At 47.4% G+C, this 22,550-nt stretch overlaps 1 protein-coding gene across 1 annotated transcript in view; it reads right to left on the bottom strand.

Moving 5' to 3' along the window:
• Nucleotides 1-4,772: 4,772 nt before the first annotated feature.
• Nucleotides 4,773-22,550, bottom strand: part of LOC119232715 (protoheme IX farnesyltransferase, mitochondrial) — a 119,196-nt gene continuing 101,418 nt past the window's right edge. The window contains exons 6-7 of the mRNA XM_037494908.2: nt 19,837-20,069; nt 4,773-6,684 (exon numbers count right to left, since the gene is read on the bottom strand). Of these exons, the coding sequence (XP_037350805.1) occupies nt 6,278-6,684; nt 19,837-20,069 (640 nt within the window). The 3' untranslated portion in view covers nt 4,773-6,277. The remainder of the gene's footprint in view (nt 6,685-19,836; nt 20,070-22,550) is intronic.

The following is a 22,550-nucleotide window of genomic DNA, read 5'->3' as shown; positions in this document are numbered from 1 at the left end:
TCCCTCCACCTCCTGACAGTCCCTAGCTTGGCTTGGTCTTGGAGGTAATGTGGGCTTCCATAAGCCAGAGCTTCAGGAAGTGCCCCAGCCTGCAGCGCCCCCTAGCTGCCATCTGGTGAGGATGACTGATTTTTACCGAACCTGGCTAACCTGCCCTCTTGACTTTCTCTGCATTTGGGGTTCCTATTCTCTAGCTTCCACATCCCCAATTTATAATGCAGTGGAGTTCCATTCATTAGGCTAATTTGGATGCATGCTGGGCTCACATCTGCTGGGAATAAGTCAAACTGAAGACTTTAGTGGAAAACAATTACGGAATGAAAGGCAGCTAGACACTATATTCTCTGCTCTCTGAAAAAGGGAGGAGAGAGGGAGAAGAGAGGGAAGAGAGAGAGAGAGAGAGAGAGAGAGAGAGAGAGAGAGAGAGAGAGAGAGAGAGAGAGAGAGAGAGAGAGAAAGAGAGAGAGAGAGAGAGAGAAATGTTGACTAAACATCAGAGAAAATGGTGAAAATTCACCACAATTCAGAAAACAGACTGATTGTAATCAGGAAAAAAATGACAACTCATCTTGTGTCAACTCACTAAGTAAAGTGGGTGGAAAGCTGCAACTGCCCCAGCTCCCCCCACAGGAGTGTACCCAGGTCCTTCCCCTCCAGTGCTGCTCCTGGAGTGCAGCGGAGGCAACTGCTCCTCACCCCAAAAGCCACTCGCTCATCTACCTCCACCCCCCTCATCACTGATGGCGCATCTCCAGCATGGCCAGGGACCGCCATGCTGTGGACACAGCAGCAAGCAACAGACATTTCTATGAGTATTGAGTTACATAAGGGTGGGGAACTGTGGATAAACAGGTAAGTAAAACACACAGGTTTGGGGAAGCTGGTCCAGGGAGACCAATACAGCAGCAAGTTACAGAAACAAGTAAAAGCAGCAGGTGGGTGGCCTAGAAGCGCTGGAGCTGGAGCTGGCGCTGGAGCTGGAGCATCTTCTGGCTGGTGCAGTCCCAGAACTGAGTCTGAGTCTGAGTCTGGGGGAGGACGCGGTAGGAGTAAGATGGAGGATGGACCCCTGTCCTTGCAGTAGGCTGAGTTTCAAGCCATTTTTCTTTCCCTCATGTAACCGCATTAGACACACCTTTCCAACTTACTTCCTTCTTGGTCTCAGCTAACAGTACAGGTCCCTTGGACTGTAACAGGGTGGTCCCCAGGAAAGGGGGAGGTTCTGGGTTTCCTATCCCACCCAAAAAGGAGGGTGGAGCTGAGCAGGGAGAGAAGAAGCTGCAGAGGAGACTGAGGAAGGAAGGAAGCAGGATGGAGCCAGGAGGAGGCCTGAAGGAGGCACATGGAGCCTAGAGACACGTGAAGAAACTATGCTTGCCTGTTGGTCGTGGACTGGGTGACACAGATGTGGGTGAGACCCGTGGGGAGGTGACAATGGTGGTTTTGTCTTGATTTTGATTTTGCTCTTTTCCTTCCAGACTTGTCTGGTGGTTTCTGACCCTTTTCTGTGGGTCCCCACTGGAGGATGCTTTAGACTTGTGGCAGGTTTTGGGGCCTCGCTCTGGGCCAATCCTGCTTGGATGGACTTTTACCCACGATGGGATGGGTGACTTTGAGTACTTGATTTAGAAACTAGATTCTTTGCCTTTCCTGTATTGTTTCCTAGTTTTATTAAAGTTCCTTCCCATTAAAGTCTCATATGTTTTGTGTTGATGCAGCGGATGGCAGAACCCATTTAGAGTAGGCAGGTTTGCGGGGTCTGGGCTGCCCCTCTCCCTGCCCTGTAACATGACCACAGAAGCCTCACGGAACCCAGATAGGGTTGTTCATTCAGAAAGCACTGGCTGAGCGCCGAGTCTGTGCCAAGTACTGTTCTAGATCCAGGAGATGCAGAGATGTAAAGCTCAAGGCCTTGCCTTTAGGAAGCATCTATTTAATGAGGGAGACAGAATAAGCAAGCAGTGGGGTAAATACATAGCTAGTCATAGAATATCTGTCATTTCAGTGATGTCGGGAGGGAATTCACTTGAGGAGATGAGGAAAGGACTCAACATAGGGGGAGCAGGAAGCGAGACCTGGAGAGGGCGGGCTTCTGGCATTTGAGGAATAGCAAGGAGACTCATGGGCAGGACTGTGGGGCGGGGGGTAAGGGCAGCTGCTTAGTTCTGAGATCAGAACGGGGAGCAGGGCCAGGTTGTCTGGGGTGTCATAAGCGACTGTCAGGACTTTGCATGTTACTTGTGGCATGAACGAGCACCCTGGGAGGAGAGGCAATGGGGGATGCCATGATCTGCTTGGTACCTTGGAAGGGTCATGCTGGCAGGCCTGTGTAAACAGACAGCTCTGGGGGAAAAAGTCAGAAAAGGCTAAATCAGGAGGCTTGGCAGGTGGGAGGTGGGAAGTTACACCAGACAGTGGCAGTGAAGGGGGTGAGTCACGGTCAGACTTGGTACATTTTCAGAGGGCTCAACCTGGTGGCCTCAGTGATGGATGCCAGTGTGAGTTAAGACCAGGTTGGGTCAATCAGAATGCAAGTTCAAGGTGGCCAGTGACTTAACGTCTCAGATGGGTGCAGTGCCTGGCAGGGCCCAGTGACCATGAGTGACAGGACCTGAATTAGACAGTGTCTGAAGTTCTTTGGTCTAGAACATCCCTCTGCATCTTATATTTGATTAGGAAATGGTGACCAGAAGATGCTGCAAATAATCTGTCCAGCATGAGGTCAGTTATATTTGGATTTCTAACAAAGCAGCCAAGTTTATTGCTCCCACTTAACTTCTGCTCTAGGCAGATTAGTAGACATAAACTTATTTCCAAAGTTTGACGGCTGATGGGAAAAAGACCAAAAGCAGCATGCCAAATGGCCAAGTCCACTGCTGTCCCTGTTGTTTTCTCCTTGCTTTTTATCTACTTGCCTTGTTGGTTGACTTTATTGCTCCTACTGAACAGAAGGAGAAAATGTGCCTCTGACAGATGAGCATCTGCGGGGGGATCTCTAGCTGACCTCTAATTCCAAAGAGCCAAGGCCACATCCCAACCAAGATCTTTATTCCAGTCAGACGAGGCCTCTGGGACTGCGAGCAGGTCACTAGAAGGGTCAAGTGCATTTTCCAAAATCCTTTCTCCCCAAGTCCCACCTGAGTAGGTGACAAGGTGTTGTCACTCAGAATGTGTCAGGGGGCCAGAGGTGGGTGTCAGAGGATGGAGACCTCCAGGCTCCAGCTGAACTCAGAGGAGCAAGTGTCCCATGCAGCTAATCAAGCAGAAGTGGATTTGCCTTCCTGGCACTGCCACCCGGATACTGCCGAATCCGTGCTGTTTCCTTAGCAAACAGGAGGTGAGGATGACAGGCAGTGTGAAAAGAAGAAAAATGAGCAAACTGCCAGAGGGACGTTCAACCTTGCACATACTCAGAGCAGAGGACAGCTTGTAACAGTTTTGCTTTTTTCCTCCAGCATTAGGTCTGGGGTAACCAAGGCATATTTAAAGTGTCAAAAAGGTATTTTCTGCTGGGCAAGGCAGACCCTATGTTTATGTTTGAAAAGCAAGATGGATCCGGGAACAGGCAATGGCATTTCCCCACAGCCGTGGACTTAAAAAAACATCTTGGACCCTGCAGTGAAATTGGGTTTCATCCTTAACTGATGCAGTTGTCTTACTAAAATCAAAGGAAGCTGGTACAATTTTCCCAGAGTTGGAAGGAATTCTGTTAAAAAAGAGAAAATCATCAGACAAGATCTGTTCTTTTCCCTTTACATTAGTTTGCCTTGTTAGAGAATAACTGAAATCCAGATGAAATCCAGTGGCAAATCTCATGCCCTTCTCCTGCACCAAGTCCCTCACCCAAGGCGGGAGGCGGGAGAAGGCCCAAGGCCGCAGGTGAGGACTAGAGATGAGATTCCATGTGCTCCCAGCCTGAATCCACACGAGGCAGGGGGAGTGTGCTGCAGGGGAAAAGGCTCCTGGGCTTAGCAGTGTCTGGAAATACGAGGGGAAGCCACCACAGACTTTTTCACATTTTTAACATCAAGCCCAGGGGCCTACCCAGGCGCGCGCCTGCCGACTCTGCCAGAGCTGCAGAGGGCACCGTTTCCCAGAGTGTACAAGAACTCTGGGAGGACGCGTGCTTCACCCTCCCAGGAAGTGCTGGTGAGCACCGAGTCCTCGGGAAAGGTCAAGGGTGGAGGCTGTGGGTAGGTGTGGGAATGAGGCACTCCAGGAGTGGGGGGGCTGTGGGGCGACAGAAGTTTGAGTCCATACCCCCTGTTGGGCCACACAGGATGGAGCTCTGGAAGGGAGTGAGTGCTGAGCACAAGATGCTCTCAGGGAGCCTGTGGAGCAGTGGGAAGTCAGTGAGGTCTTCACGTGGAAGACTTCTGCAGAGAAACTGGACAGGGCGCTGGGTCTGAGGACTGAGAAGCTGTCACTTCATGTGCAGACTTGTGCCAGTTGGTATTTTCAGAAGCAGAATGACACATTAGAGGTCAGAGTCCCCAGGGTGTTTTTTTTCCCCAGGGTTTTTTTTGGCGATAGTTCCAAAGGGAAGAGACTGGATGATTTCAAGAGGAAGGTGAGTGTGGGGTGGGGAAGGTATGGGCTTTGTTTACTCTTCTTTTTGGTTACACAGTTTCAGGACAGGATGCTCACTTCCACTACCTTGAGCCAGAAACCTTAATGCGCCTTCTAATCACTTGCTCAGAAAAGTGAGTTAGTGTTAGCAGTTCCACCAGAAACCACGTACTCTCAGCACGAGATGGCTACCTAAAATTACATCACACACACTCCTGGTTTTATATACTGATTTATTTCAGCAGGAAAAGAGAACCGATGCATTTTACAAATTTGAGGGCTGCAGTAAGCTGTAGATGTTCTTTCCAGACACTCCAATGCCAAGTTCCACACAGTAAATAACCTGGATACGCCACAGGTTATAGTTCTGAGAAGCAGGAACAGGGATCAGATGCTATCTGCAGTTGCTTTAGAAATTTTTGAGAGAACAGGCATGTTGCAATGACTGTTTAAATGTTGCTTAAATTCCAATTGCTACAGGGCAGCGGTGCCCCCGGAGATGGAGTAATTAAAACATCCTGTTAAGCTTCAAGGGCTTCGGGCAAATAGGACTTGACAGTGGACAGGTGGGCAGACATGAAGGGCTGACAGAAGAACAGGTGACCGAGGCCACACCTGCCTACAGGGAAACTGGAACAATTCCCAGAACCGGAAGCACCCCCACCGGGAGTCCTACTCTTGCTAGTGGTTCTTAAAGCCACCGGACATATGGAGGTTAATATCTGAATCCTGAAGACAGCAGGATGGAAATGTGGTTTTCACTAAAGGTTCTACAATGCGAGCTATGTGCTGGCCAGCCCAGCACACCTTTTTTTCCTGACTTCCCTTATCATATGGCCCTGAAAAAGCCACACAGCAGAGGAGCTGATGGTCTGCACAAGTGATTGAAGAGGATCGGGAATGGATCAGAGCTGGAGGGATTTCTGGAATAAAATCTAGCGCTACCTCGCAGAAGAAACGTGTTAGATACCTCCTATACTTGAGAGTGAACTATAAAGATGCCTTTGAGTCCCTGGGGGTTTGTGAAATGCTGATATGCCATGGGGATGGGGGGCAGGGCTGGCAGTCCAGCCTGAGATTCCCTAGGCAACCGTTTAGAATCCTCCCTCCGTGTGTGATGTTGCAAACCATCCTTGGTATTCTGTCATCATTGAGGGAGGGTATGTGGGGTGGAATAAGCTGGAACAAAGGCCCTGGCTCATTCACCAGGAATGGGGTGCAGTGGCTGCAGTGTGCATTTCCTCTGACACAGTCTGAAGGCCCCAAAGAACCAGAGCTATGTGAGACCGGTGCTCACCCTGTCTGGCCACCAGTTACCACTGAGGGTATATGTACGGGGGGCCAGATGGGGAGGGAGCAGCACAGGGAGAGGAGCTCACGTACATCTTCACAAGGAAGACTCAAAACAGTGGGATCGAGTCAGAGGGAGAGCTATATAAAGATGCTAAAAGAAAAATATCCTCTCTCTGCATTAGTCCACTGAATCGATCCATTTCTTATTTGGGGAGCATTTGGATATTGTCATAAAAAAAATGCCAAGTGATCATTGAGCACCAAATTATCATACAATCTTGTCCTAAACCCAGTCATTTCCCACGCTCCAGAATTACCAAAACAGTCTTGCCTAAGAGCAAAGGGAAAAAATTTGTGCGTCTCCCAGTATGGTTTTTGCTTTTGTTTTTGGTTTTTTCCCCACAAGTCGGTGATTTCAACTTTGAGGTTCTCCGTTTTCACTTTTGCCACGTGGTGTCTGCTTGCAGGTGAGCATGAGAAGCAGGAGCAAGGGTAAGTGCCAGAGGCTGCAGAAGAACAGCTTCCTGGAACTTTTCCGATCGGCATCTGTGTAGAATCGAAAGCCAAGGTAGGAAATATACAGGTTGATGGGGAGGGAGATGATGGGGAAGGTCCATGTGGTGACATCCAGGATGGGGGCTGCTGTGGACAGTGCAATGAGGGCCAGACAGTGGCGCAGGGCGACGCGCCGGCACAGGCCTGGGTGGGTGACCGACATCATGCAGTAGCCTCCTCGGGAGTAGTCTTCCCGGAGGCCCCAGCTCAGGGCGTTGAAATGAGGAAACTGCCAGGAGTAGAGGATTCCTCCCAGAAGAAATGCTCCTGCAGAGAGGGTAGAGGAAGAGGGAAGCAAAGACACGGTCAGTGGAGATTTATAAAGACAGAGTTTCCTCTCGCCCAGAAGCCTTTCTGGCCCTCTCCGAGCGGCTCTTTGGATTGTACCCAGGCCAGCCTGGCCTGAGACAGGTAGGTGGGGGCTGAATGTGCTCCCAGACGCCTCCAGTGTTCTACCTCGGGGGTGAGGAGGCTCTGGGAGCCCAGGTCAGCCTGTGCTTCCAGGGTGGCTGTCCACAGGGTGCTGTGATTTCTGCCCACCAGTGTCCCCATGTCCCCATATCATGACCACAAAGGAAGTCCCTACACACCTGAGAATAGGCAGGGACAGGACTGGCCGGTGGGACCTCTGTGCTAGGGCTTTCATTGTTTCCATGGCTGGGTCCGGAGAGGGAGGCACTTCATTGCGGGGAAGGGCATCCCCAGCCCACTTGGCTCCTTGACAAGCTCCAGCTCCAGGGTCCTTGCTCAGCACAGACACAGGACTGAGGGGAGCTCCAGGCCCTGCTGAACACCCTGCTTTTGTAAGAGTGCCCACTGCCTCCCTAGTGGACCACAGGGCTTGTGCAGGGCCGTGCCTGGCACATTCCCCTCCTGATGCCCCCCAGAGGGAAGTACTCAAGGCTGCATGTTAAGGAAACAAAGTGGCATGCAGGAACGCGGTCCTTGGAGATGAGCTTTTGTCTGTGCATTTGGATTTGAAATTTGTAACAAGAGCAAATTAATACCTCGAGCGCCATTTAGCCCCTGGGTCTAGAACAGGGACACCCCTGCCTGGCAGGGAGGCATGCGGCTGCCCTCTACTGAACACCTGTTCTATAACACACTTTAGTACAGTTCGCCTATTTTAATCCTGACTAATGGACTTCAGGTAGGTTTCATACTCAAACAAATAAAGACATGGGATGATGTCAGCTTCTCCAAAGAAAAGGAGAAGGTAGAATTCGGAACAGCCTGTCTGACGTTAATCCAGGCTTCCCCACTACACTGGGCCACCTCCCGACAAGCCGCGCAGAAGAACCCAGTCTTGACGGCAGGGGCTGTGGCCTCTCTGAGCAGGCGATTCATCACTCACTGACCCACGTAAAAATGTTCACTGAGCACCGACTGAGAGACAAGCACCATGCAGCCATTGGGGAAAGAATGGAGGCGGTCACCCACGTTAATCAGTCACATCAACGAATCCACACACCACTCAAATGCTGTGCAGAACTGCGACTGGGTAAGACAACGAGAGGGGTTGACCAGTGGAGTAGAGCAGAGACTTCTGGAGGAAGGGACATGTGAGCTGAGTTCTAAGAGAGAATGGCCAAGTTCTGTGAAGTAGTCATGAAGGCCAGCAAGGTACAGTTTGTAGCCACCCTATTAAATGAAGATTAGCACACGTGCTAGCATCACAGAGTTGTATATAAAAGGGAAAATGTCAAAGTTGCTGCAGGATAATTTAAAAATTAAAAAAGAAAGGCAGCGTGGTCAGAGTATGGAGAGCAACGGGGACCACCACTCAGGACTGCCTGGAGAGGTGGGCAGTTCCCACCCCCGCAGCTTTGCTGGCCATCCTAAGAAAATATTCTATGTGAAAAGCAACAGAAAGTCATGGAAGAATCCTCCGGTGTAAGAGTGTGCATGTGTGTGTATGAGTGTGAACATATAGGCACACACAAGGGTGAGCACATGGGGTGGAGGGTAAGGAAACGGGCCTTGGTGCTAAGTGATCTGATTCAGGAAAGACACACTGGAGGGGCCCAAAGCAGATATGAAAGGACCGATTAGGAGATGAGATTCCAGTTGACAGGAGTAAGGACCAGGGTGGTGACAGTGGAGATGGAAAGATGATGAACTTGAGAGCGATTTAGGAGGCAAAAGTGACCAGATGGGAGTGTAGAGCAAGTAAGAAGAGGGAGGTATGAAGCAACTCCTGAATGTAGGGATGCATGGAAATAAGATGACGAGGGAGGGCAGTTCCTGAGTGTGACACTGGGAGTGTTCAGTCTGACGTGTCTTTGGGGCACCCAACTGTTAGTAAAGAGGGGTGGGCCAGGATGCGTTTCTGGGAGCTACTGACACCTCCATCTACTGTGAAGGAAACCTTGTTGTCCAATCATTATTTCTGTGTCATTTACTTGAACATGAACTTGTTGAGGATACATTCCTTTTATTTCTCCAGACCAGAGTATAGAAAGCACTCCGTACTACTGTAGTAAAAGGTTCCTCAAACTCATCAGTGGAAGCCAGTGTACAAAAGGACTGCTCTGCAGTTTTCCAGCACTGATTTGTCAACCAGCATGGGAAATCCCAGGACACCATCCGCTGCAGTGTCTCTGAAGCTGCTCCCGTCTCTGCAGCTTCTCAGACACTCTCACTCAGTTCCCTGTTTCTCTGACACCTCAACACCTTCTTGAGCCCCTGATCAGAGAACAGAGAGCTTCCTGAACCACAACACCGTCATCTAACCTGGGAAGAACCAGCCCGCACAGAAGAGGCTGAGAATGGGTAACCACAGGCCTATTTCAGGTAATGAGTCTTTCAAGCCCTTCATCCATGGGAATGCTGAGAAAAAGAGAGCAGGGAGAATTCACCAGGAGAGAAAGCAGTAAAATCAGAGTAACTCAGAAAACAAGTCTTGGGCTCTAAGGTTCCAAGGTGCCCTGTTGTGCACACAGCAGTGTGGATCAGAGGAACAGTCTCTCTTAAAATTTAAAGGTGCTCCTCAACCTCAGCAGACAGTAGAGTGATGACTGGAGCAGGCTTTGAAAATCATCTGGAAGAGAGAATGGTGCTTTTTATCCATAATGTCCTTGACAGAAACTCACCCATTTCTGAGTCATCTATATGAGGTAGCTGAAGCATATCATGTGGACTCATGTGGGTGCAATGTGGAAGAGATGGGGGCCTCCTTTCACATCACTAACAGTTTCCTGTGTGTCCCTAAGTCAGTTAATTCCTTTTCAGCCTTCTACTATGGGAGAAAATGCAACAACGACTTGATTTTTAAGGTCCCTATTTTAGCAGGGTTGCTGTCCAATCCCCAATGCGTTTCAACCCTATTTATAAAGGTTATGTACAAATCTGTAATTGTACATGTGCATAGTTCATATGAACACTCCAATTTGGAATGATAATAATAATAGAAGCAGTTACTCTGTTGGATATACTCACTCAGTAAACAGATGACAGGTGTCAGCAGTGTGCCAGCACAGCCCTGGGAGGGAGAAAGGCAGTGTGGACAAGACAGTCTGCCTAAAGTCTAGAGAAACACAGGGGATTGTACCTTTGGCCATTTTAGGCTTGAGGTACCCATCAGACATCCCAATCTGAGGCCCGAGGCTCTGTGTAAAATTATATATACACTTTCTAATGCTCTCAGCAACCCTCCCAGCAGGGAGTATTACTGCCATCTTAGAGATGAGAAAGATTAATGAACTTGCCAGGGGTGCTCAGCCCCATTGGCCAGGGATACCTGCACCTTCGTGTAGAAAGTCATTGTCATATATTGACTTGAATTATGGACTGTGGCATTTGGTACCTCAAATGCCAGTGGAGCTGAGTAGAGGGAGGCTTGTTGGAAGGAAAAGTTACAGAGCATCTCCAAGTTTATTAAAATAAGTGTTCCTTTAAAAAAATCCTAGGGTCTCCCTGGTGGTGCAAGGGGTTAAGCACAGCACTGTGAAGCTGTCTGCAGCCTCTGCAGCACTGGTTCCATCCCTGGCCGGCCAGGGAGCTACCCACATGGCGTAGCAGACCTCTCCTATCTTCGCCCGCTGCTCCCCTCAGCAGTGTATTTCATAGATCCGCCTGTTTTGTTCCCCACTCTGTCTCTGGTGAATCCTCTCACCCCCCCTTACCTCTGGCCTATACCCCAGTTCTTGTATGCATAAATAAATATTAAAAAAATAAAAAAGGGGAGGAGTTGTTTTCAATTACAAACAAACAAACAATACTGGGGAATTAGAAGGGACAGAAGGGAAGGGAGGACCACCCAGAGACCATTGAAATAGTAAGTCAGTGACATGAGACATCTTTGTATTTTGTTGGAAAAACAGAATGATCTCTGGGTTTAAAAGGACCAGTAAAGAGGAAGCTGGTAAAGATTCCGAGCAGTCCCATACCCCCAGGGCCTGACAGAAAACAGTTTATGGGTATGACAGCCGCAGCACAGGGGGGAGGGAAGCCAACAAGAAGGAGATGTGTCCTGGCCTCAAGAGAAACAATGCGAACTGTGACTTAGAAATGGGGCCGGGTGGCAGGGGGAGGATAAGTCAGAGCTTGACAGTTTTGAGAAAGCCAACTCAGCCAGGAACCTCCGCTCGAAATGGTTAAAAAAAAATCAGGCCCAAATGTGGACTTTCTTGTCTTTCTCAAAAGCCCTCTTTCTTGTGTGTGCCAACTGCAGTATTCTGTTTTGCTCAATACAGATTTTCAGTTATGCTTCTGCTTAAAATAACATAATTAAAAAAATCATTTTCATAAGAGTGGCATGCTGCTTTCTATGTGAGAGGAAATTGGGTATGGGTTTGGCTCATGTCACAAATGAAAGAGCTTTAGAAATCACAGCTTAGCCTTAATGGATCATAATCAGAAAACCCCCACCCCCACACAGCTCTACTGGATGGGCTGCAACTGTTTCTGCTCATATAAAAGATGTAAAACAAATTACTCTCTTCATCAAGATAAGGTGAACTAGAACAGGAAGACTTGAATTAGTCTGGGGGTTGTGGTGGAACCCACCTTCCTTGTGAAGTAAACACAAAGCACTCAGTTTACTGAGTCTAAGCCCTCACAGCAGCCTGACTCCCCCAAGCAGTCTGTTTTTATTGAGTGAATCTTCTGTGACAACAGACACTTGTTGTGTGTTCACTACACAACAGGCGCAGTCTCTTCCCAAGGTCCACTGCTGCAGTCTGGCCAGAGAGGGAGACAATATAAAAAGGGGATTGTAGCCCGTGAATGTTCCCTTAGGTACAGGGATTCCGGGGAGCTCCTAGGAGGAAGACCACACTGGATCTTGAAGAGGTCAGGGAAGGCTTCCTGGAAAAGTGATTTGTAAACCCAGATCTGAAGATGTTCTCTGAATTTCAATCCATTCGCATAGACCTTGCATTTCTGCTTCTTTTAAATCTATTTCCCCATTTTACCAAAGCTGCAGAATCTTTGTACATATTTCATTTAATCATACCTAGGAGATCTGGAATCTGGCAGATTCCTTTCTTTTAACCAAATGTTTGTTGGTCTATGAATACATAAAATATTGGAACTATGCGATACAGGGGGTGATCTGTGGGTTTCCCAAAGGACAGCAGCTTCCTGAGATAATGATGCCACAATCCAAGCTCACAGCCAATTCCAGAGAATATCCAGGGGTTCGGGGCATGATTTATTTCCCTCCATATACAAAAATGGTGAAAAAATGGAGGGAATCTTTAGCTCATGCATGGCACCCCAGTCTGAATAGAAGGACATATTAGGAGGGGCAAGGCAAAGCAATTCTTTCCAGTGAATCTTTGAAAATACATGTATTTTTAAAAACTCTGAAAACATTAATCAATCATTTCCATACTATACCAAAGTGGGGAGAATCTCACTCACTGCCACCTCTGTTCAGGTCCAGAAACGCTCTTGTTCATTGTATATAACCATCATTTTGCTGGCAAAGCCAAGGCTATTCCAGCAAATGGTTTCCCAACAGAACAGAGACAAAAATCTCCAAGTTGGAGTTCTCACTCTCTGTAAGTACTTTTCCAAGAAAAATTCCTTTTGTAATGGAATTCAATGGCTTGAGCTTGCCTTCTCTGCTGCCCATGGGCTTACATTCAACCCCTTCCCCACCCCTACCCATACGCATTCATTGTCATTCACTGTCTGCGCATGGCCTTGAAAAGGATAAAGAAACAGCTCCAGTGAACCTTGGTGCTGGGTTGGGAGTTCTTCCCTCTTCTGCACAATAGGCTCCCTCTAACTAAATGTGGCCCGCGGGAGCTTGTCTGTTCCATGAGTGGTTATGTTTGTGCTTCCAGGGTTATATGGTTATGTAAACTGGGGGCTAGCTGGGGAAGCAGAGCCAAACCCAAAGCTTCATGGTCACAGATTTCAAAGCTTTTCTTTTGAGGGTGAACACAAAGGGGCTTGTGAAACAGATCAGCCTCAACCACGCAATAGACTTCTATGGCGGTGCAGATAAAGGGAAGAGGATGTGGGGCCAGTTTATCAACTGCACAGTGACAAAAGGGAAGATTAAAAGTCCTCCGAAAATAGGAAATAGAGTCGGCAATAACCACTTGCCCTTGAAAAATTCTTTGCAAGTGACTTAGGCATAATGAAGAGGCACAGTGGGCAGGGGCACAGATGTCTCTTGCCTCGTCTTATTGTGCCCGTCTCCAGCAGAAGCCACCAGGAATTTTCATTTGAAGGGAGAGATGAGGTAAAGAAAGCAAAAAGTGCTGAATCTGAAAATATCTTAGAGGAAAGGTTCTAGCATCGGTGGGTTCCCAGAACCTCAATGCTCCTTACTCCCTTAGCTCTCATTGGAAGGTATTTCCACCATAATCATTCAAATATTAATTTGTTCACAGCCCTGTAAGCTCTGTTCCTGGCACCGTGTCTACCCACCCAAGGCATTATCTAGCGTGGCCTTCCGAAGGCGCTGGCCCAGCTCCCCAAAGCTTTGTGATCAACTGATCAACTATGGTGAATCCAGTGCAGCTGAAAAGATTACAGCTGTTAGGGGGAAACGATGTCCTGAGCAGGCAACCTGTTTTGTATAGGGGCTGCCCTGTAACACAGCCACTCATATAAAAGTCGGTATGCAATTATGCCAACCATCTCGAATCTAGCAAAGTATTTTTTAACACATTCTTACTCAGTTTGTTTTGTCTTTGAAGAGAAGAGGGCCCTAAACAGGGTTGGTTTGCTAATATAAAAATGTTCTTGGTTCACTCTGTCTTTAAAATGCCATTTATCTTAATTAATGTGAAGCGCAAAGGCTAGTTAGGGCAAAATCTCACACAAAATGAACACAGACACTCATTTTCAAGTTTGGTTTCACATCGCAGCAGTATTTTAAAGGAAATCTAACAGTGCTCAGGTTAAACAGAACCTGACACTTAGTAAGCCCTCAATAAATATTTGTTGAATGAATGAGTGAATAAATTCCCTCTATTCTATTTTATTTTCTCATCCTAGAATAAAGGAGGTAAATAAAGTGAAACAGCATTTAACATTTTGTAGTTTACCAGCTGAGGCTAAAAAAACTCATTCTCTTTTTGTTACTAAAACCATCCATCTGCCAAATGTCACTTCCTGATAAGAGCTGGTTTCTAAGTCCTCATTTGTAACTGAATGTTGGCTGACATAATTAATGTTTACTACACAACAACATTTGAATTACAAACCAAAGGCAATTTACAAATCAACTCTATAAGACTGTCACAGAGGCCCATTCTATAAACTCCAAGACCTGGGATTTATTCAAATTTAGGAACATGACAAAATAGAATCTGAGGCTTTTCAAGAAATGGGGGAAAGAGGTGGCCTTGGCAAGGAGGAGGGGGAGGGACTTAACCTGAAGCCTCTGAGATAAACTAAATAGTCTCTAGAGATAAACACTGCTGAGAGGCCTAATGCGTGTGGCTCCAGGCCCAGCTTGAAGCTGGAATGTCTGCTGTCGGGCACTTATCTGTGGTGTCCTCCATGCCCTCAACCCCCAGCAGACCCCTTTACTAGGACCCCAGGCAGCAGGCAGGTCACTTCTCTCACTACTGGTCCACTGCACGCAGAATCAGGCCTAACACATCCCTTCCTAAGAGTACAAGCTGGGTGGACCAGGGACCAGAAAGCAGCTCTCCTGCCTTCAGCGTTTTACCTGGTAAGCACTGGTAATATTTTTTTGTTAACAGCAGTTGAGCTACAAAAACAAACAAAACCCCAAACCACTGGGTAATTTGGTAGATGGGTGCAAAAAGTCTAACTAACCCCGGTCTCAGAGGTAAATGGACACAGGTAAAATCCCATTTTTTGGAATACTTTTATTGATATGACAGTCACAAAGAGTGCTTTCTGGGCCGGGCCACAGCTTTTATAGGCTAGCACTCTTGAATCAAAAATTCCACTGGAAACTGTTTGTGCTGTATGCGGGGAGAGAAAAGCTAGCTGTTTATATTTTTTTGTGCAGCTATAAAACAGCAAATATCAAGAACTATTAACATTTGTTTAGCTTTCGCAATTTCTACTTGTTAGTCTGTTTAATTTTCTTCACACCCCCGTTCCCCCCACCTGCCTCATTTACCAGGAAGGCGCAGATCAAGCACCGAGTTTTGGGACCCACAGCACCAGGGCATCTAAAAGGAGATTCTTTTTCTTTATCTGATCGAAAACCAAAAAACCCCAAAGGCCTTGTGGGGAGAAAAAAAAAATCCCTCCATGTCCTTCCTTAAGTTGTATTCCTCTGCCAGGAGGAAAGGCAGAGTAATATCTTCAGTGCTGGGACCCCCTGAAGGTCTTAATTGGCTCTGCAGCCACCACAAAAACCACAAAAAGATGTAGCACTAAGGGGGCAAAGGTATTTCAGAACATTTACTTCTCCTTTCTCCACAAGCTGTTCCCTGCAGCTACTTATCGTGCAAGTGGTCAACTAGCCAGCTCTTCAGCGCAGAACTTTAGTGGGTGAGGCTAGGGCCTCCACCTCACATCGATCCTTAGCTGCTTGTCCCCAGTCTTGACCACCATCTACTGAGCCCCGGGAAAGGGCTTTGCAAAGGTATTCACAGGGTGAGGGTGACTGGGCAACTGCAGTGACAGTGCTGGGCATATGGCATTCGGGTGAGCAGTCACAGAAAGCTGGGCAAAGCGATAAAGTAAGATGGGTAGGATGGACCTCCCTTCAAACACACACCCTCTCTCACTCCTGCCGAGGCTCACTGGTCACACGCTGCTCTTGCAAAGGACAATCAGATCGATGCTTGTAGGGTAAGGGAAAAATATCAGGCTTTTCTGCCCTCCCGCCATTAGGATGGATAACTGAATGCATGCCTGATGGCGGGCACCTGGAGTAGGGTGTGGGCCTATGTAGATGGGATTCACCTGGGCTAAGACTGGGCTTTTTTTTTTTGATTGATTGATTGATTGATTTATACAAGCACTGGGTAGTCAGAAGCGCGGGAGTGTGAGAGAATTCACCAGAGCCAGAGCGGGGAGCAGGGCAGGCAGACTGACAAAATACACTGTTGAGGGGAGCAGCGGGAGGCAGGAGAGGTCTGTGCGCCATGTGGGACCCTCGCCCGGTGGCCGGGGATCGAACCAGTGCTGCAAAGGCTGCGGGCAGCTTCGCAACCCAGCACTCAACCGCTGCGCCACCAGAGGAGGCCCAAGACTGGGCTTTTAGGGCGGTGTCACAGAGATGTCAGCTAAGCAGAGAATCCTGAGAAGAAGAGCAGAAAAGCAGAACCGCGAGAAGAACCACGAAAAGGCCACGAGAGAAGGCCGGAGAGCCCAGATAGAGTGAAGACTTGCTGGGGGCTGGGAGGTCTGCCAGCCTCCCAGCCCCCTAGCATCCCTGCCTGCTGTGTACCTGGTAAAACGCAATAAAAGCCTGAAAAACCACTGAAGGCTCCAGGATTCCTCCTTTACCTGGTCTGCTGGATCAGAAAACCTGCCCTGTGTCTTCCTGCCCTTACAATGCTTCACTACTTACTTAAAGGATGAGATTTTGAGTAAGTGGTGGGAAGAGAAGAGGGTGGCAGGGAGTGGGGAGGATTGGGGCAGGAGGTGAGGGAAGGCCCAGGCAGGCTTCAGCAACCTCCTGATGGCCAACACCAGGAGAACAAATCCGCTGCGGGCTGTTAAATAATCCCGAGCGGGCGGACTGCTTTCCTGCTGAACCTTCCAATGGGTCTTTTCTGTCTTTCAAAAAACTATGACTTGCTCATACCATGATCCTCTCAGATCATGTCCCCTGCACTGTACTATTCTGGTTTCCACATCTACAAACCTCTATCATGCTCTTCTCTCTTCACAGAAAGCACTTGAATCTTCAAGTCAATTGCTCATGATCATGACTAAATTCAGAAGTCACTCTGCTCCCAAGTCTTCTTGGACTAGTTTGTGAAGGGGAAGAGAGCCAATAGCCCTCTGAAGACACTTTCCTGCTATAGCTCAGCTCCGTCACTTAGTTGATTATCTGCCTGCTTCTTGATGAAGATGCTGAGACATGATTTCCATGAGAGCAGGGGCTGGGTTTTAGTGATGGCTGCCCTGCACCCAGTAGGTCCCCTCAGCTGGCACACTGTGAAATGGAAACGTAAATTAGCCACAGGTGGCTGGTAGATGCCCTATTGGACAATGTGGCTCTTGAGGTGACAAAACGATGTAAAATCATATTCAATCTAGTTCCTGAAATCCCAGCAATGAACACCTTCCAACAACATCTTCTCAGATACTTCTTTATTTCTTTTTTTATATTATTTCTTCCTATACAGAAGATGCTCAGTAAATATTCGGCAATTGACTTTGGATTTATCTAGTTTTGTTGCCTCCAAATTGCAAGGCACGTAATCATGGATTCATTCAAAGATTTATTGCTTATGTCATGTTTGTGCTCTCAAATTAATGTTTTAGAACTGTTTGAAGCCACTTAAACACTGTATATAAGGCAACACTATATTTTCTCTATGACCTTGACAAGACATGAGCAAATTTTGACCTGTGGTAAATAAGAATTATGGGGGGTAGCCAGGCTATTGTTGTGTGTCCTGCAAGGCATCTTTAAGCTTTAAGAAAAAGTATGTAAGAGAAATGAACCTCAAAAACTGCCTAAAGAACTTCTCTGTGGTTATACAAAATTTTCAAACTGCCCTGCTTTATACCAGGGTCCGTTCAAATAGAGGATGGGTCTCAATTTTCAAAATGAACATGCACTTTCATCTAATACTTAAAGCAAGGTAGAGTCTGGCCCTTGGCTGGCCTTCATTAATATGTCTCTATACAAGTGATTAAACTTGGATTAGAGAGAGGCTACACCACCCAACTTTTAAACATTTTAGTTTAAATATGCCTAGTATCCTAACTAGCCAAATCCATACTGTCCCTGAACAATTATGGGCACTGCTTGAACGTGCACTCCTAAGGAGATTTTTTGCAAAGCTCTTTCTCTATGTGGCCTCTGGAGATGCAACTCTAGTCTAATTTTTCACAAGAAAACCTCCTGGGACTAGACAAGGGCCTCTACTTCTCAGTAACAGGCTAGGTGCTAGGAGGCTACACAACAGAGGCACCCAAGCTCTCCACGGCCGGGCTCAGGACTGCCCTCATTGACCCTAGCAATGGTCATTCCTGAGGCTGTGATCACCTGGCCCTGGCCCTGACCTTGTCTGGGATTCCCAGACTAAGCAGGTAGCTCAAGGTGCTCTGTTCCTTTGTGTTAGGTTTGAGGAAGTGTGCATCAGGTTCCAGCACTCCTGGCAGGATATGGGCAGTCTCCACCAAATGGCAGGGCATCGAGTGCAGGGTCAAGTGCACTGCTACAGAAGGAGGGTGCCAGAGGATGGAAGCCTGGGAGTAACTTGCTGCTTTTTATGATCTCCACCTCAAATGATTGATAATCACCAGGAAGGTATGGAGGGGTACAAAAGTGGAGAGGATAGTTGGGTTAGGGATGTGAAAGAATTTGGATCAAGCCAAGACTGGGGCTCCAGGCATAACCGCGAAGGAAGTCTCTAATTAGGAGTTTGGTAGCATACAGGAGAGCTCTGAAAATTTAAGTTGTAAATCAGGGCAAAAACACAGGCATCACCTACCCCAGAGATGGGCCCATCCTCACCTCCCTCACCCAATTCATACATCACAAATGGACCCCAAGATTCTTTCCCACTAAGCCGGAAGGCGCCTCATAGCACACAAAACAGCTGCCAAGTAACAAACATGAGTTGCTTAACATTTGCAAACCAATAAAAGTTCCTGAACTTTCTTGAACTGCGTGAATCCCCTTATCATATGAAAGAGGGATACTTAATAGGAACTCATCTAATCCTCACAACAATTCCATGAGAAGGGATGTTCTTAGCCCCATGTGAGAGAGAAGGAGGCAGCAGGACACAGCGGTCAGTACAGGCCCCAGCTAACAAGGGCGGGGTGGTGGGGGTGAGGCTGGACTCCCGACCCTGCTCCAGAACCTTGGTCCTCACCACACTGCGCCAACACTGACTCTGCCATGGATGAGAATGTGGCTTTAGGTTTATCACAGAACACATAAGCAAGAGTTTTTCAGAATATTGTAGTTGTAGATTCATGAAACGCCAACATTTATAGGATATTAAAACCATTCAAGAGACAGTGAAGTTCAAGGTGTAATCACTTCTGTCAGCAAGCCAAACTGGAGTGTAAGAGCTTTCAGAAAAAGTTTCAGAAATGTGGCTTACAGGGCAATGGTTTATGGTCAACTCCCTTTTGATCTCTCATGTGAAAAATATGTACTTACATATACTTCAGGAAACCTCACCACTTCCTTCCTAAGTGTCGGTCAAGAACACTAATTACTTGACTAATTAGACTGTGAAACTTCCCTTACAGATGGTAAAAATGAGCTATTTTCACCCCACAAATTTAGTTGTGACATACCACCAAAAATATGTAGAAATGTTTCAATGGTTTTATTGTAGACAGCATGAACAATTTAAGCAAATCATATAAAAATAAATTAGAAACTCTGCACATAGGTCTATCCTTTCATAGAAAAGGGGGCAATCACTCGGTCCTGTGGGAGTAAAGAACTAACGGAAGAAGACGCCGGCCCACAAGGGAACCACTCTCCACAGGAGTGCAGGCTGAGCCCTGATACCTCCATGATGGGGGACATCCCAAATGAAAGAGCAGGCCTCTCTTAATTCGTGAGTTTCAGGCTCTTTTCATCCTACCTGTGTCAGAGGCTGAGGCAGCTTGCCTCCTCTGTTTCCTTTCACATGTCCCCAAGCTCATGAGAGAAGCCGAGATTTCACAGCGCTTCAGCACACCTGCTGAACAAATGGAACCGAACATCTGGTACCTCAGCTCAGGGAAGGAAGTGCCTTTGACTGGTGTGTGCTGACGCCTACAAGAAGAGCCACTGAGCTTTGGGTTCTGCTGAGAGAAGCTGAGACACCGCGAGACACTCACCAGCATCGAGGCTGCCAGTAACCGCTGTCCAGCCCATGACAGGTGGGATGGCCCCCACGACCGCTCCTACCCATGTGTTGGCAATGCTCATCCTCTTCAGTGGGGTATAACAGCAGGTATACAGGAAGATGTTGAAGGCCCCTAGGGCGCCCGTGAGTGGGTTCACCCCCCAGGTTAGAAGGGCGATTCCTGGAACAGCACAGCAAGTGGCAAAGGACACTGCCAGCAGCGGGCTGGAAAAGGACAGAAAACACTGCCATCATTTTCAACTCACGCTAATGAGGCGGTGCAGTCAGCTCCACTGAAGTGCAGATCACCTAGCTCCAGAGCGACCTGGGAGGCAGTACTGGTTGGCTGCTTCCCTGTACAGAACTGTACATCCTCTGTACAGAACTGACAATAAGGAGGCACTGTGTTTGCAGGAGCTCTGGCTACCCTCCTGATTATGCTACTGGGAGTAAAGAAGTTAAGGGAGGAAGGTTGGAGTGCTCTGGATCCAAACACAGGCTCTGGCCTTGCTTGCCTGTGGGACACCTGGGGCTGAAGTGAGGACTACTGGACACAGCGCCTGCTCTACAGGGTTCTGTCTTGAGTTACTGCAAAGGAAGTGATAGTTATGGACAAACCATTCACGACATAATACTGTAAGATTTGGGCGAAAAATAATATCTTAATTCTGGAAGCAGTTCTATCCATTTATTTATACTTTATTTAAAAACATGCCCTAATTAGCAATAATGGATAAGCATGGTGAGCCTGAGTATATCTTTCTGTAATAAATTACAGACCCAGCATGTGCCAGTTCCGTGCCAACAGTAAAACCACAGGGGCCGCTCCGTAGTGACAGCACACGGCCAGTTCAGTGTCGGCGCCACAGCTGGGTTTCTGGCCTTGGGACATTCCAAGAGGAGGTCTTACAATGTAAAGGAAACTTGTTGAATAAATGTCTACAATGGTAATGATGATGATAAGCTTGATTCTCAAGGAGCTCACTTTTTAAAGCAGACTTTGTGTGAAATCTTAGGAAAGACTTCGTGAAGGCATAAATTGGATCCACTAGTTCTTGCTGAATGTGCCTGTAATTTATTTATTTGATCTTAAGAAACCTATGGAGTTTACAAGCCTGCCTTTCTACAAAGGCCACAATCTGCCTCTGAGGGAACTGTGTGGAGTGTCCACCAATCACAGCTTCCACAGAGCGCCCAGTGGAAGCAGGGTCACAGGTGTGCAGCTGTTAGGGTGCCGGGTGTGAGCAATGGCCAGTTTCCCAAGGGAGGCCCTCATTACCTTGCACACAGGTAAGAGAACACCCTTCTGTGCACAGGGCTGCAGTGATCCATGGCAGGAGGAAAGCCCTGTGTCGAAGAGACCAACCATTTAGGAAAAAGCCTAACCTGTAGAAATTATGACAAGTTAGAACTCATCCATGAATGGAAGGTAGGGAGGCCAGGGAAGAGAAGAGTTTATCAAATAAAAATAACAAGTGAAGTTAGGGTGATGCAGCATTAAAGCTAGAAGTGACTTGTTGGAAAATTGCACCTCTTACTCTAGAATGGTGACCAGCACTTCCAGCCCAGATGCTGGGCCCCAACAGCATGGGAGTTTTGATGGAAAAAGAGAACATACAAGGGATAGACTGCTGTCACAGTGCTTGTGACAAAACCATGAGCCACATCTGAGGGACCTCTCAGTGGATATTCACCCCACGGGAGTCTCCATCCCTTACTCTTGGCTGCCTCTTCTGAATCCTGTGGTCAAGTTTTCTACCACACTTACTCTGCTACCTTACTCTTGATTCTGCCTTGTCCTCACATCATTTCTGCCCTGGTGATTTCCAATTCTGATTCTGCTCAATCACCTACTGTCTCTGCTCCTGCTGGAGAAAGCGCTATAATCACACTAACTGGCCTTCGGTCAAGAGGCCACATTAGCAGAGCTGGTACTCAGCCGGATTGATTTCCATTCCAATTCCTTATGGTGACTGTCTTAGCTCCTCGGCCACCTTCTCAGGACTTCAGATTTACTCTAGTCCCCAACATCCTCAACAAATATCCTTTCTTCCTAAATTCAATGACAACTGTCCTCATCTTCACTTCCTTACCTTTCCTCTCATCTGGGGCAAAGAGGAAATCTTTCTACTTTTGCTCTTATTTAATCTCATTCCCAATCTATTATCTTCTATCTCCTTTATCTTCTATTTGACCCCCACTGTATCCTCAATTCACTTACTTTGTTCGGATTTTCCCCAAGGTTCTTGTTATACCCCCCTTCAAACCCAAACATCCAGAGAAAACACTACACAGGTTGTCTTCATCCCTCAGTTTCCTGCCTCCAACACCAACTAAAACAGAAATCTGGAGGGTAGTGACAGTACCATGTGACCCGGGGCCACTTAGCTTCCCAACGCAGCAGACACTATGAAAGACTGGGATGATGCCCTAGTGTTATTGTATCTCACATGTGTCCAGAAAGGAAAATTGCTAAAATGCACTGCAACTATTACATCTGTTGTTCTTTCAATAAGGTAGTTTATAGCTTATAAAAACAGACTTTTTTTCCTATGGGACTCTAAAAAGCGAGTTTTATTTTGGGTGGGAGAAAAAATGGGGCTCATAAACATTTTTATTTTTCCTGAATTGGACCTTGTGTAAAAAAAAAAGGGAGGGGTGAGGGTTGTGTTCACTCCTCCAAGGTCTGTGGAAGCCAGCTGGATT

The sequence above is a fragment of the Talpa occidentalis genome, unplaced genomic scaffold (genome assembly GCF_014898055.3).
Source record: "Talpa occidentalis isolate TD23 unplaced genomic scaffold, MPIMG_talOcc4v2.1 talOcc4.7, whole genome shotgun sequence".
In the NCBI taxonomy this organism is placed as follows: Eukaryota; Metazoa; Chordata; class Mammalia; order Eulipotyphla; family Talpidae; genus Talpa; species Talpa occidentalis.
This window is presented reverse-complemented; position numbering and strand designations above follow the sequence as displayed.